Source organism: Culex pipiens, chromosome 1, assembly GCF_016801865.2.
Source record: "Culex pipiens pallens isolate TS chromosome 1, TS_CPP_V2, whole genome shotgun sequence".
Classification (NCBI taxonomy): domain Eukaryota; kingdom Metazoa; phylum Arthropoda; class Insecta; order Diptera; family Culicidae; genus Culex; species Culex pipiens.
In genome coordinates, this window is record NC_068937.1 from 26,027,151 (window position 1) to 26,040,888 (window position 13,738).

The following is a 13,738-nucleotide window of genomic DNA, read 5'->3' on the forward strand; positions in this document are numbered from 1 at the left end:
GATAGATTCAGGTAATGAGAAAAGATAGAGAGAGTTAAGAGAGAGCAAAGAGAGAGAGAGAGAAAGAGAGAGAAAGAGAAAAAAAGAGATAGCAAAGAGAGAGAGAGAAATAGAAAAAAAGAGAGAGCAAAGAGAGAGAGAGAGAAAGAGAAAAAAAAGAGAGCAAAGAGAGAGAGAAAGAGAAAAAGAAAAAAAGAGAGTCAGAAAAGATAAAAGGAGATAGAATAGTGACAAAGTATGGATAAAGAGTGACATAGAGAGAAAAGAGAAGGGAAATATATGAGAGGAGAGAAAGATAAGAAAGAAGAGAAAACATAAATATAAGAGAAAAGATAAAGATAACAGAGATGGTAAAGATGAGAAAGAAGAGAAAGATTTTAGAGAATTGAATGATACAGAGAGAAACAAGAGATAGCGAAAGTGACAGAGAATGAGAGAAAGTAGAGAAAGATTCGAGAGAATTGAATGATACAGAGAGAAACAAGAGATAGGGAAAGTGACAGAGAATGAGAGAAAGAGACAAGAGAGAGAAAAAGACATAGATTGAGAAAAAGACATAGATTGAGAAAAAGACATAGATTGAGAAAAAGACATAGATTGAGAAAAGAGAGAGAGAGAGAGAAAAAGAAAGAGAGAGAGAGAGAAAAAGAAAGAGAGAGAGAGAGAAAAAGAAAGAGAGAGAGAGAGAGAAAAAGAAAGAGAGAGAGAGAGAAAAAGAAAGAGAGAGAGAGAGAGAGAGAGAGAGAGAGAGAGAGAGAGAGAGAGAGAGAGAGAGAGAGAGAGAGAGAGAGAGAGAGAGAGAGAGAGAGAGAGAGAGAGAAGGGAGAGAAAAAGACATAGATTGACGCAACGATGCCAGATTATTTTCTTTTTCACTCTGATCTTTTCTGACACGCACAAAGCAAAATGATCATGGTTCGGTCAAAACGTTCATCGTTTGTGCAAAACTAGAGAGGATTGAGAGAAAAATTTCCGCTCAATTCTCTGCCGTTAGCGTCGAATTCCTTCAATTTCTTGACATTCGCGTCCCATTTCCTGTTCCCTTATTCCTATTTGTGACTTTTTACATGCATTGGATTTCATCGCTCATGAATGTGAGCTCAAAGTGCTCGTTTGAAAACTCGTTTGAATATTTTATGGGAAATCTGTATTTTCCTCACCATGAATCCGTATTTTTTCTGTATCACGTCAGATTCGAAGCCATAGAAGGTTTTTGCAAATTTCTAATAGCAGATTTAAGCTTATGAATCATATTAAAGCATATTCAATTACCAAGAGAGAAAGAGAGAGATAGAGAGAGATAGAGAGAGAGATAGAGAGATAGAGAGAGAGAGATAGAGAGAAATAGAGAGAGAGAGAGAGAGAGATTCAATTAGAACAAATCAAAAGGAATGGGGAAAGAGAATTGCTCTCTTGCTTACTGTCTTACTTCAAGTGAAGGCCTCATTTTGAATTAAATCATACATTTTTTGAGAATTTTATATTTTAAAAGGGGAGTTGTTCGCAGCGTTAGTGTTTTTTTTTTTCCAAAGAAGTGGAAATTCTCATGTGTTGATTTTGATCCTTTTTCTATCTAATTAGTAGTTTCTCATATTTTTTCTGTTTGCTTTTATTAAGCTATTTATTACTCGATTTGAGATGAAAAGACCTCTTTGGAGCTATAATCGATCGTCAAAAAGCAGATACGCCAACATTAGGAGCCCTATGGTATTACATTACCCAAGGAATATTTATTTCTTTTCGAAATCAAAAAGAAAAAAAACATAAAATTTGAAATCAACCAACTTAATTTTTTTTTAAATCCTCTAAATAAAAAAAAAATCGAATAAAAATTGCGACTTTCTAGAGAACTGCCTTCGGCTGCCGCTCCGTCGGGGAGGAAGAGTCAAAGAGCAACAGATTTTTAATACTGATTAAAGCGACGTCGTCGCAAGGCGCTCACATCTGCCAAGTGAGGAAAAAAGTAGTGCTGCTGCCGCCAGTGGCAGAGGAAAAATTCCCTGGAATTGCTTGAATATTCACTCATTTCTTCCCGAAAAGGTGACAAACGACGAGTGTTTGTTGGAGTGGTTGTGAAGAGCTAGTGTGAAAACTGTGAATTACGAAATACGACTGAACAGAGCAACTTAGAGCGAGAGAGGGTACGCGCAGAAGGTGAAGGTCGTCGTCGCCGTCCGGGTGGAGGAAGAAATATAGTTTCTGGAAACGATCGCGGAAGCTGTGCGTCGAAACCTGTTCAAGATCAATGCCACAGCAGTAAACAACGCCGCATCGATCGCAGGCACAACGTTCTGCGATAATTTTGGGGGTTTCGGAAGGGACGTGTCCGCCGGCCAGAATGCGACTTCTTCGATGATAGTGAATCCCGTTGCTTCCAAGTAGAGCGAATCTACGCCAAGTTCTTCCAGCCTTTGGCGCACTAGTTCAACGTCTCACCACAGACACAAAGCAATATGTCACGTCAGCGCCTCGTGACGACGACGACGTTGACTGCATCGCTGCTGGCAGTGTGTCTGTTTGCGGCGTCGATTGTGCTGGTGTCAACCAGCGGTGGCGACGATGACATACTGTCCCGATCGAGGCAGGCACATCAACAGCATCAGCAGCAGCAGCAACAGCAGCATCAACAACACCAACAACAACTTCATCAACAGCATCAACAGCAGCAACAACACCACAAAGCGGCCCAGCAGAACCAGCAGCAGCATGATCGTGGTGGTGGAGGTGAAGCAACCGGTCAGAAGGCGTCTTCGACGCCGCAACAGGCCGGCACCACGGCCGGTTCGGGATCGTCCAACCGCGGTCTGGAGAGCCGCAACTCGTACGCCGTGCTTAGCCAGGCCATGTCCCAGGCCGTCCACCACGAATTCGGTATGTACCATGGGAAGGGGCAAGCATTTGCAACCTTCTGCACTTTTACAGTTTTGCGTTTCGTTACACCGTTCGACAGAAATAGTTTTTTTTTGTCGAACTGTGTAGCTAGTTATTGTGTTGTGTTGTTTTGCTGTTGGTTTGGCTTGCAGTTCAGAAACATTTCCCCCCCTCTCACCATACCCCGTTCGGCACTGTCCAACCACTGTTTCTACGCACGTGGTGTTATCACCGTTTGGGTTGGGTTGGGTTGTTCAAGGTTGTCGCGCGCGATGTAATGCGAAACCTCTCTAGCACAAACAAGTAGCACCTAGCACCTGCTGCACAAATTTAAGTTTTTTTTTGAATGAATTAATGATTGCTGCACTCTTAGGTTGGGGGGCTTGGAAATTGGCGGTATCTCACGATTAAGAACAATTAGTCATTTATTTTGTTCTGCAGCGCAGCGGGTGGATTGGCCTTTGAGGTCTGTGGCTAACCCTGGGGTTAAGAAACCTTAATGAATAATTTCTTGTAAAGTTATGCAAGTCATCATTATCAATAGTCATTAATCAGGAACAAAAATAAACTTTTTTCAGCTTTCAATTTTTTTAAAAATATTTTGAAGAAAATTTGTAAAATATCAAAGAATTTATGAAAAACTCGTATTTTTTCGGCTTTTCTGATTTATAATACAAAATCTGTAAAAAGTGACACATGAGCAAACGTTTTGCAAATATTTATTTATATTGTATTCTTTTTAATGGGGTGAAACGTTGTGACCAAAGAAGAAATCTGACATCACGAAAGGATTTTCGGATTAATTTGGTGTCCTCGGCTAAGATAAGTCTGAGAAAATTTCAGAATAAAACAGTTATAATCTAAAAAAATACAGTTTTTTTCTGAACCTCACAAAAAAATTTGTGCGAAATTACAATTTTTGAAAAATATTTTTTTATAAGGAGAAAAATGTAATCAACGCCTTGATCAACACCTCCGTTGACGTTGACGATTAAATCAACGATGGCTGCGATTACGATAACGTTTAAACCAACGATCAACGACAGCGATGATATTATCTTTTGCACTGAAATCTTTTCAAACACGCACGAAGCAAAATGATCATCGTTCGGACAAAACGTTCATCGTTGGTGCTAAACGAAAGAGAATTGAGAGAAAAATGTCCATTTCCGGTCTCTTTTCGCTGTATTCTCGCCCATTTATCGTCGAATTCCTACATTTTCTTGATATTCGCGTCCTATTTCCTACTCCCTGATTCCTGTTTGTGACTTTTTGGTATGCATTGGAGTTCATCGCTCATGAAAGTGAGTTAGTTGTATGTGCTCGTTTAAAAAGTTACCAATGAAATCGAGAATATATTATTTAAACAGAGTTCATTTTTTTAAGATTTAGAGACATTTTCAGTAGAGCAAGTTTCTTAGTATACTTGAAAAATTTATGAATCTTGCTATAATAGAGCAATTCCATGTCAAATAGGGAATCGGTTGTACCCGACCCTCTCCGATTTCAATGAAACTTTGTAGACATGTTATCCTAGGCATATATAAGCCATTTTTGTGTATATGGAGCCAGTTACACTCGATAATGACAGTTGAGAAGGGTGTAAGTGTTTTAAATATTTTTTAAAAATTTTAATTTTTAAAACCGCTGTAACTTCACAAGGATTGGACTTAGGACAATGGTCAATATGGAGACCTTTATGTAAAATTGTCTGAAAAATCGACTCTCGTGCTCGGTTTTTGAAAATTTTGACGTTTAGAGCACTTTTCAAAAAAACAGTTTCAGTAAATGATTTTTGTATTTTTTTAGGTTAGTTGCTCCATCCAGCATTTTTCATGAGTTTTTTTGTAACATCTTAGGCTATTTTCACAAAAATTTTGAGCGAAAAAAAAATCGTGGGCTCACCTTCAAATTTGACTTTTAAACTTAAAAATAAAAAAAATCTCATAAAATTGGCGTGTTTTTTTCTTTCAGTGTATTTTTTTCGGAAAGCCCTTCAAATTTCCTACAAGTTTGTCTTTGACCACTTTTTGATACGATGCCACGGCTTCGAGATACAGCAATTTTTAAATTACGAAATACAAAAATATTTAAAACACTTACGCCCTTCTCAAATGTCATTATCGAGCGTAACTGGCTCCATATACACAAAAATGGCTTATATATGCCTAGGATAACATGTCCATAACGTTTCATTGAAATCGGAGAGGGTCGAGAAAAAAGCACCTAAAAAATTCCTGTTTTGGGCTGGAATTGCTCAATATTGATTTGGATTTTGAATTTTTATTGTCATGGAAAATTAATATCTAAAAATATTTTAATCAAACATGGAACTTTTTATTCATTTAATCTCAAATTTAAACACATTTTATCAAAAGTATAAAAATTAGTTCAACAAACATTTAATTGTATTTTTTTGCAAACGGAACATTAAAAATAATCTTACTGTGGGCAACTTTGATGTTATAAATTCAATTTCAAACTTGTAGACGGAAATCGATGAGAAACACACTGACTACCAAAGTCACCTCGTTTTAAAAAATCGTACATGAACAATGTGTGGCCTACCCCAGTAGATGTTTTAAAAGTACCGTAAACTGAGGTGACTTTGATAGCCCGGGGTGACTTTGATAGGTTTTTCAAATGCCCGTCAAATTAATATCTAAACATTTTTGAGAATTTTGAGTATGTTAGTATTAAGGGATAGCTTATTATCGAACATATATTGGTTATATTGGATGTATCAAAATTAGTGGCCAAATCAAATTTCTATCAATGTCACCCCGGGTTATCAAAGTCACCCCAGTTTACGGTTTAAATCTTGAGACAAGTCTTGCGGATTGATCAATATTTGAAAAATAAATTGAAATCACTGTCACTGTCAACCCGGTTTACGTTATTTGCTTGAATTTATTTTACAGTAATTTGATTAAATTCACTGCAAAAAAGTAGTGATCCAGGCCTGAATGTAATATAAATTTTGCATTATTCTATGAAATATCATGTAATATTACACCCTGAAAAATGTAGGCCATCGATCGGTATGGGAAACCTACTTGACCGAGATATCAAGCTCATATATGCGTTTATCCTTTCCATTCTTCGTCGGTCTATTGGCCGAGCGGGCTAAGGCACCATTCTTTACTGTTGGTGCTGGGTTTGAATCCCGTCGGCTGTATTTTTTTTTGTGTTTACAAAAAATGTAAATATTAAGTACTTTTTTGCACAAAGGTTATGTTTTTACTGTGTTGTTTAAGATTAAATTCAGGTGGTCATGACAAAATCACAAAAGCAAAAATTTAATTTAAATTCCAGTGGCAATTATCATGTTTACTCTGGAGACTTATCTACTCTTAACGCCTAATCCGTTTACTAACATATCTCCGCCTCAAAGACAACAACTTGCCGCCTCTCTGTTTACACTATCAACAAACCGTCCCTCGTCTCAGCCGCGATTCCACTAAACCGGTCGCGTGGGTGGCAGTGGCCAAAGAGGGATACAAGTCGCGCGCGCACAAATCTGCAAACACAATTTATTTTCAAATCTCGGTCGTCGGCCACTTTTTGCCGGTCCAGATCGTCGTCGTGTATTTGTGTTTGGGGTTGTTTCAGCTAGTCGACGCAGAGCAGCTGAGAATTGCGACCCGGCGAAAGTGACTATTAGCTAGGGTGGTTCTAAATTTGTCAAAATTTGTTCTCAAATTAATTTTCACTTCAATTATAAATTATTAGGAAGGAAATTTTTCAACAACTTTTGAGGGGCGAAAAACAGTTTGTTCTTGACATGGAACCACCCTAACGAACATCGGAGAGATAATACTAAATCTGCTGCAAGCAATGCCACGGCTAACAAAACAGATCAAAGACCGTGACTCTCGCGCTGCTTTGTTGCCATATGTTTCTGCAATTAAACATATTAATTGTTGCTGGGCCAAATGTTGAAAGAAGTCGCGTCATTTGGGAACGTGCGAAAATTGGTGGAATGATGCAAATTTATTTCTACTGCTCTTGATGAGTGTTTTCCCTGGAAATGATAACGGAATACAATGTTGGAAGCAGAGATTGCTTTATTAGGTTATGTTTAATGGAATTGGTATGACTCAGTAATTACATTTTGCAAGTTCTGAAAAGTGTGCACAATTAAATAAATTTAATTATTAATTTAGAGAGACTCCCAAGGAGACGCCACCATAAAGTACCGGCTTGCTCAAGTTATCTGTGTATACTGTAACCGGTTTCCGATAATAAAGATAATTAAAGTAAATTGTCGCTCTATGACGTAAATGCCGTGCAGAGATTTATCCGTTGGAGATCGTAAAACTGGGATCATCTGGATCTCGCATTGTGCCATTGCCATACGAATGAATTTTTAACGCATGCAACAGTATCAGGAACTATTCCAAGTCGACACCTGTTGCATCCAAAACATTTAAATTTCTTCCAACCGACATATTATCACACTTTTACCGAGGAATTTAACAACTTGTTTGGTCTACCTGCGTGCACCGAACAAAGTCACACAAACCAGCTAACAAAAAAAACTGCATCCTGTAACATTGAAAGGGCACGTTTTGCTAAAAAAAATAAAAACATACAATTCTGCGTGAATTGTCCTGTTTTGGCTACATGGAACATCATCACACTGTGTTGCGAAAAAAAAACAACAATGATTCACAATCGGCAAACATTGCACATTCCACATTCTTCTGGCGGCGGCATGACGGAAATAATTTTTGAAAGCTTTCCACTCATCTGATGGCTCGGAAGGCGAACGCGAGTGTTGAGTTGTGTTTAATTTGCAGTTGCTTAAGATTGGACAGGTTCATCGTTGAGATGATGTAATGCACCTGAGGAATCTCTTTTTTTTCATACAAATCTCATTTTTTTTGCAAATAGTATCTGAATCGGCCAACAAGGACTTAAAGTTACCGAAATGTTAAGTCGCAGAGGGGAAATAAATTCCTGATTGATTTGGTGTCTTCGGTAAAGTTGTGAGTTCTGATTAGGACAGTGTGAAAAAAAATATACTGAAAAAATCACAAGATCTGCATAAAAATAATAAAATGTTTTTAAAATCCGCTAAAAACTAGCGTTTTTTAAATTGATAAACTCTTTTTTACAATTTTTTTGGTCTTACGACTTAAACTTAAACATACTGGTAGAGCGTCCAATTTCCCGTCCCGGGAAAAAAAATCCCGGGAATTCCCGGGATTTCCCGAAAAAAAATATTTCCCGTTTCCCGGGAAATTTGTAAATTTCCCGGGAATTCCCGAAATTCAAGCGAATGTTTACATTTTCTTAAATTTTTGGAACTATTTTTAAGAAAATGATCTGAAAAAATAATAAATGAACAAACTCAACATGATTTTGTTCAATCAAATGTTTTGTTTGGGTTATATTTATTTAATCAGATTATCAGAAATAATGATATCAGAATTATTTCTGATAATATTAACTTTTGAAGCAACTGGGAATACATCTTGCTTAATGAGTATTAAATTATTACAATTAGGTAAGCTTTTAACAGATTGATGTTATTTCATCAAAACAATATTAACTCCTTACCTCCAAATTAAAATTGAGATTTTTTTTACGTTTTTGTTTACCATGATCAAATGAGATGAAAATAGAATTTGTGCAATAAGAATTAATTCAATTTGTTGAATACCTAGTACTAAAGAAATTACAATTTGAAGTAAAAGAATTATGAAGCACTGATGCAACGACAGGTTAGAGGGTTAAATGTGAATAAATAGAAGACTTTTTGTGGAATGATGTTAACTTATCAATAATTTAAATCATGTTGCATAATAATACAAAAAAAACATTGTAAAATTACTTTCTATTGTTTGGTATTAAAAAAATGCAAAAATATATTCTAAACTTGCTTCAAATATTTGAAAACATTGGGTTGTTTGGAGTAAAACCAACACAAAAAGCTTTACCATTTGTTCAAGAGCTGAAACCAGTAATTGTCATGAAAAACATAATTTCTGCACGTTTTTTTTTTCATTTCAATAAACTGGTCACAGAGGCAAGTTTAAAATTTCTCATCAAAAAATACCAAAATACATTTTCTTGTAGTTGAATGATTTTTTACATGCAGTCAAGCTGTTAATTGATCTTCACACTTATTTAAACCATTAATGTTGATGTCCTATACAATTTTGTTGCATAATATTAACTTAAACCAAGATCATAACAATTTTCAATAAACTTGAAATTTCCCGGGAATTCCCGGGATTTCCCGGGAAATTGGCTGTAAATTTCCCGTTTCCCGGGAAATTTGTAACCCCGGGAAATTGGACGCTCTATACTGGCAAAATATGTTTGAAAACATTTTTCGTTTTAGATCCAATAGATAGAGGATACACAGTAAAAAAATGTGTAAATTTGGCAGCTTGATTATTTCCTCTTTTATGATGTAATTTTAGCTCGATTTTGACTGAAAAAGTTACATTACACCATAAAAGAGTTAAAATTACACCATATATTTTTTACTGTCTAAATGTGATGGTATGAGGCCCTGATTTTTATAAATTAACGATAGTTACTCTATAATGAGATTTGACTTCCTACCCCGAATATTTGTCTTTTTTTAATTTTATCATTAAAAAATACTACATAAAAATCAAAAAATATTTAAAATATTTGTTTAATTTTTTATCTAGTGATTTTGAATGATAAATATTTTATATATTTTTTTTATAGGAAAAAGGATAACTTTGAGCTTTGAGAAAACACTCATTTAGAAAATTTTCGAAAAACGGAAATGTTTTAAATTGCAAATCGGTTGAAAATTTGCTAATTTACTTATACCTTAATATTAGATGCTATTTTAATCATTTTTAAGGTTTAGTTTTTTGATCTTTTTGAACAATGAAATCTTTTTTTTACAGATGGCCAAGATGCAGATGAAAAAAAATTCTTTCAGCTGGATATAACTTCAAATTGGTGTGCCTTTTACATAAACAAAAGAAGAAACATTTTTTCGACTAAGTTTCCCATGTTTTTGAAAAAATCACGAATTTTGGAGATTTCGCGTCAAATGTTCAAGTCTCATAGAAAAAAAATGATGGGCTATTGGTGGTGGGCAAGTAGTTCCTGGATGGCCCCTAACTATAACAGTAAAAGTACCCAAACATTTTCATTAAACACCGAAATTTTCAAAATACTTCAATTTTTGATACCTGCAATATGGGTTTCAAACGACGCGAATGTTTATTGGGATTTTCTCTAATATTTAATGTAAAATACTATTATTTTTCAAAAAGGACAGTTTTTTCCAAAAAAAATAAATTTTCGTAATTTGCCATATTGGTACCAAGAGTTGTGATATTTTGTTAAGATGTTCATTTCATCCTAAAGAGTTTGGATTGTGAAATTCTCATAATTTCAAAAACGAAGAAAAATATATCTTGTGAAAGTTTTAGTATTTTATCCTGTATTTTACAACAAAAACTCTAGTGTAATTGATAACCAATGAGCAATTCCAGCTCAAAACAGGAATTTTTTAGGTGCTTTTTTCTCAATCCTTTTCGATTTCAATGAAACTTTGTAGACATGTTATCCTACGCTTATATAAGCCATTTTTGTGTATATGGAGCCAGTTTCATTCGATAATGACATTTGGAAAGGGCATAAGTGTTTCAATTTTTTTTGTATTTCGTAATTTAAATATTGCTGTAACTCGAAGCCGTTGCATCGTATCAAAAAGTGGTCAAAGACAAACTTGTAGGAAATTTGACGGGCTTTCCGAAAAAAATACACTGAAAGAAAAAAACACTTCACTTTTATGCGATTTTTCCATTTTTAAGTTTAAAAGTCAATTTTAAAGGTGAGCCCACGATTTTTTTTCGTTCAAAATTTTTGTGAAAATAGATGCTAAAAGACTTACGAAAAATGCAAGATGGAGCAACTCACATGAAAAATTACAAAATCATGTACTGAAACTGTTTTTTTTTTTCAAAAGTGCTTTAAACATCAAAATTTTCAAAAACCGAAAACGAGAGTCGATTCTACAGACAATTTTACATAAAGGTCTCCATATTGACCATTGTCCTAAGTCCAATCCTTGTGAAGTTACAGTGGTTTTAAAAATAAAAATGTTGAAAAAATAGGTTTTTTGATGGTTTTTGGCAATTTCTATATGACAGACTTGATTTTTCAGTCTCGTAAATATTTTTACCGGAAAGCTCGTCCAATTTCCCATAAGATTGTCTTTGACCACTTCTTAAAATAACTCGTTTTTTATGATTTAATCTAATTTACTATCCAAGTTACTATACTACACTGAAAAAATATTCTGTTCTCAGTTATGAGCAATGTAATTAGCTTATATCTGTAAGCCCATACATCCAATTGAAATTGAACGAAAAAAATCGTGGGCTCACCTTTAAAATTGACTTTTAAACTTAAAAATTGAAAAATCTCACAAAATGGAGTGTTTTTTTTCTTTCAGTGTATTTTTTTCGGAACGCCCGTCAAATTTCCTACAAGTTTGTCTTTGACCACTTTTTGATACGATGCAACGGCTTGAGTTACAGCAATATTTAAATATCTTACGCCCTTCTCAAATGTCATTATCGAGTGAAACTGGCTCTATATACACAAAAATGGCTTATACAAGCGTAGGATAACATGTCTACAAAGTTTCATTGAAATCGGAGAGGGTCGGGTACAACCGATTCCCTATTTGACATGGAATTGCTGCAATACAAAATTCAGCGTTGATTGATACCCATATTGCAAATTATGAAAATGTGCTACTTTTCAAATAAAAAACTTCAATTTGTCCAATTGAGATTGTTGTAGGAAATTCAATTCCTGAATAACTCATCAGGATCATCTCGGATCTTCTTCTACTCTTCGACAAACTTCAACGCTCAAAAGCGACCCCTTAACCATAATCGATTTGGCTCAAAATTAACACTGTAACTTATTTTTGCCAAGTAAATCGAGCCAAGAGGAGTCACTAAGGGTTTTCCGACATTTTCAACGTTTTTTTTGTCATCAGTAGGTATCCTCGTGCATCTCAAAAATATTTTCAGAATTTCAACGTTCAGAATTTATCCTTTATAATCCTGGTTTTTGGAAATGCTAGACTTGATTATGAAGTTCCGAAAAAAATGTTTTGTTGGATTTGTTGGAAAAATCAAAGACGAATGAGGATGGACACTATTTTCAAAAAAAAAAAAAATGACTAAAAAATTGTGTACATAATGAACTTTTCAATTGCAAATTCAATTTTACATGTAAGAAAAACTGATTTTTTTTTGGTAAAATACGCGTACTTTTTTTTTCAAAAAATTCTAACTGTAACCTTCAACTTTGCCGAAGATACCAAATCGATCAGAAAATCCCTCCTCAAGATGCGGGTTTTCGAACGTTTTCACAGCACTTTTGTTGACCGAGCCACGTAGCCCAGTGGTAACGCTTCCGCATCGTAAGCGGTAGATCGGGGTTCGAATCCCGGCTTAATGCTTTTTAAGCATTAAAATTTGTATTCGGCATATCTGGAGAATTTTTTTGGAAACGGTCCTATAAACAATCTTTTTAATTTTTTGATTTTTTTTTGGGTGTTCTTGAATATTCCTGACTCAAGGCGATTTTATAAACACCCAAAATGCAAAAAAAATATTTTTTTTATTGGACCATTTAAAAAAAATCAACATTAATTTGGCTTATTAGGGAAAATGGTTAAACTTTTAGTTTACAGATCCGCAAAATGCCTAGTGCTTGAATTATTTTCTATTAAATTTTTATTTAAAAAAATAGTATTACATATCCGTATATCTATGATTTTTAATTTGAAAAACATGCAATATTAATTTATTTTTCATCAAACAATCAACCGATTTTCAAATTTATTACTCTTAAATCTCCTGTACCTATCCAGATTGTAGTCCCGATTTTCTCAGTTGGCAATAGTAACTTATAGATAATTTGTATAATATGTTTTATATTAAACATGAATTGATACTCTTTACGGGAAAGATTTACTTTTTTTTTTGTATGGAAAGCTCCCAAGTTTGTATGGAAAAACTACTTTTTGGGACTTATTTGGACATTAGGGAACTGACGGACAAAATATAAAATTAAAAATTGCGCAAAAATCGGGGTAATGCAAGAAAAATTTGTCAATCAGTAATTTTCACAAAATCCAAGACGATTGTTTTGCTCCGCTGAGTTTTTTTTTGCGGTACTGTATAGTTCTGCCAAATATTCGGAACACCCACGCACTCAGAACACTTTTGTGGTTATTTGATTTGTAAACAGGATGCAAAATGCAGCTTGTTTTTCGGCCCTAATATTTTTAGGGACCTTTTTAAGGCCATTCTTTAGCTGTTGCACTGATAAAGGTAGTTTTGTAAATTATTTTCTAATAAAAAGCAATCCTGGAGAGAACCAATGTTTGTTTACTTCTCAGTAAAAAAAAATCATGGTAAAATTTCATCTAAAAAGGAGTACATATTTTATGTCAGAAAAAAGCTTTAATTTTACCTGTAATAATGTGGAAATTTACATCTGGCAGACGCTAGGGAAAAATATCTGTAATCCCAAAAAATATCAAACCGGCGATAGTTATATCTAGCTTACTAAGTCCGCGCCCCAACCCGCACGGCCATCTCGCCACTGTGAAAACTGGACGATCAAAGCCAATGTAGCTCTATGTGTTCCGTACATTGTATACTGTATAGGGACGTGGCGTTACATCGTGCTGCCACCTGGTTTTTTGAGGTGCAAGAGTGGAAAAGTGCTGAGTCATCGTCTAAAAATAGACGGCGTCCTATCTCGCCCAGCAAAATTAAGTCGATAAAGTAGTCGGTTTCGATGAGAAAAAGTGGAAAACGTGGTCTAAAAATAG

The 13,738-nt window shown here is 34.9% G+C and overlaps 1 protein-coding gene across 5 annotated transcripts in view; it reads left to right on the plus strand.

Moving 5' to 3' along the window:
• The window catches only part of LOC120413320 (stromal interaction molecule homolog), a 62,534-nt gene that overhangs the window by 8,964 nt on the left and 39,832 nt on the right, over positions 1 to 13,738 (plus strand). For 2 of the 5 annotated variants that reach the window (XM_039574085.2, XM_052706580.1), the window contains exon 2: positions 2,041 to 2,871. In XM_039574085.2, the coding sequence (XP_039430019.1) occupies positions 2,454 to 2,871 (418 nt within the window). In that variant the 5' untranslated portion in view covers positions 2,041 to 2,453. Of the gene's footprint in view, positions 1 to 1,862; positions 2,872 to 13,738 lie in introns of those variants that run through there. The other 3 variants (XM_052706581.1, XM_039574088.2, XM_039574086.2) reach the window with 3 other exon arrangements.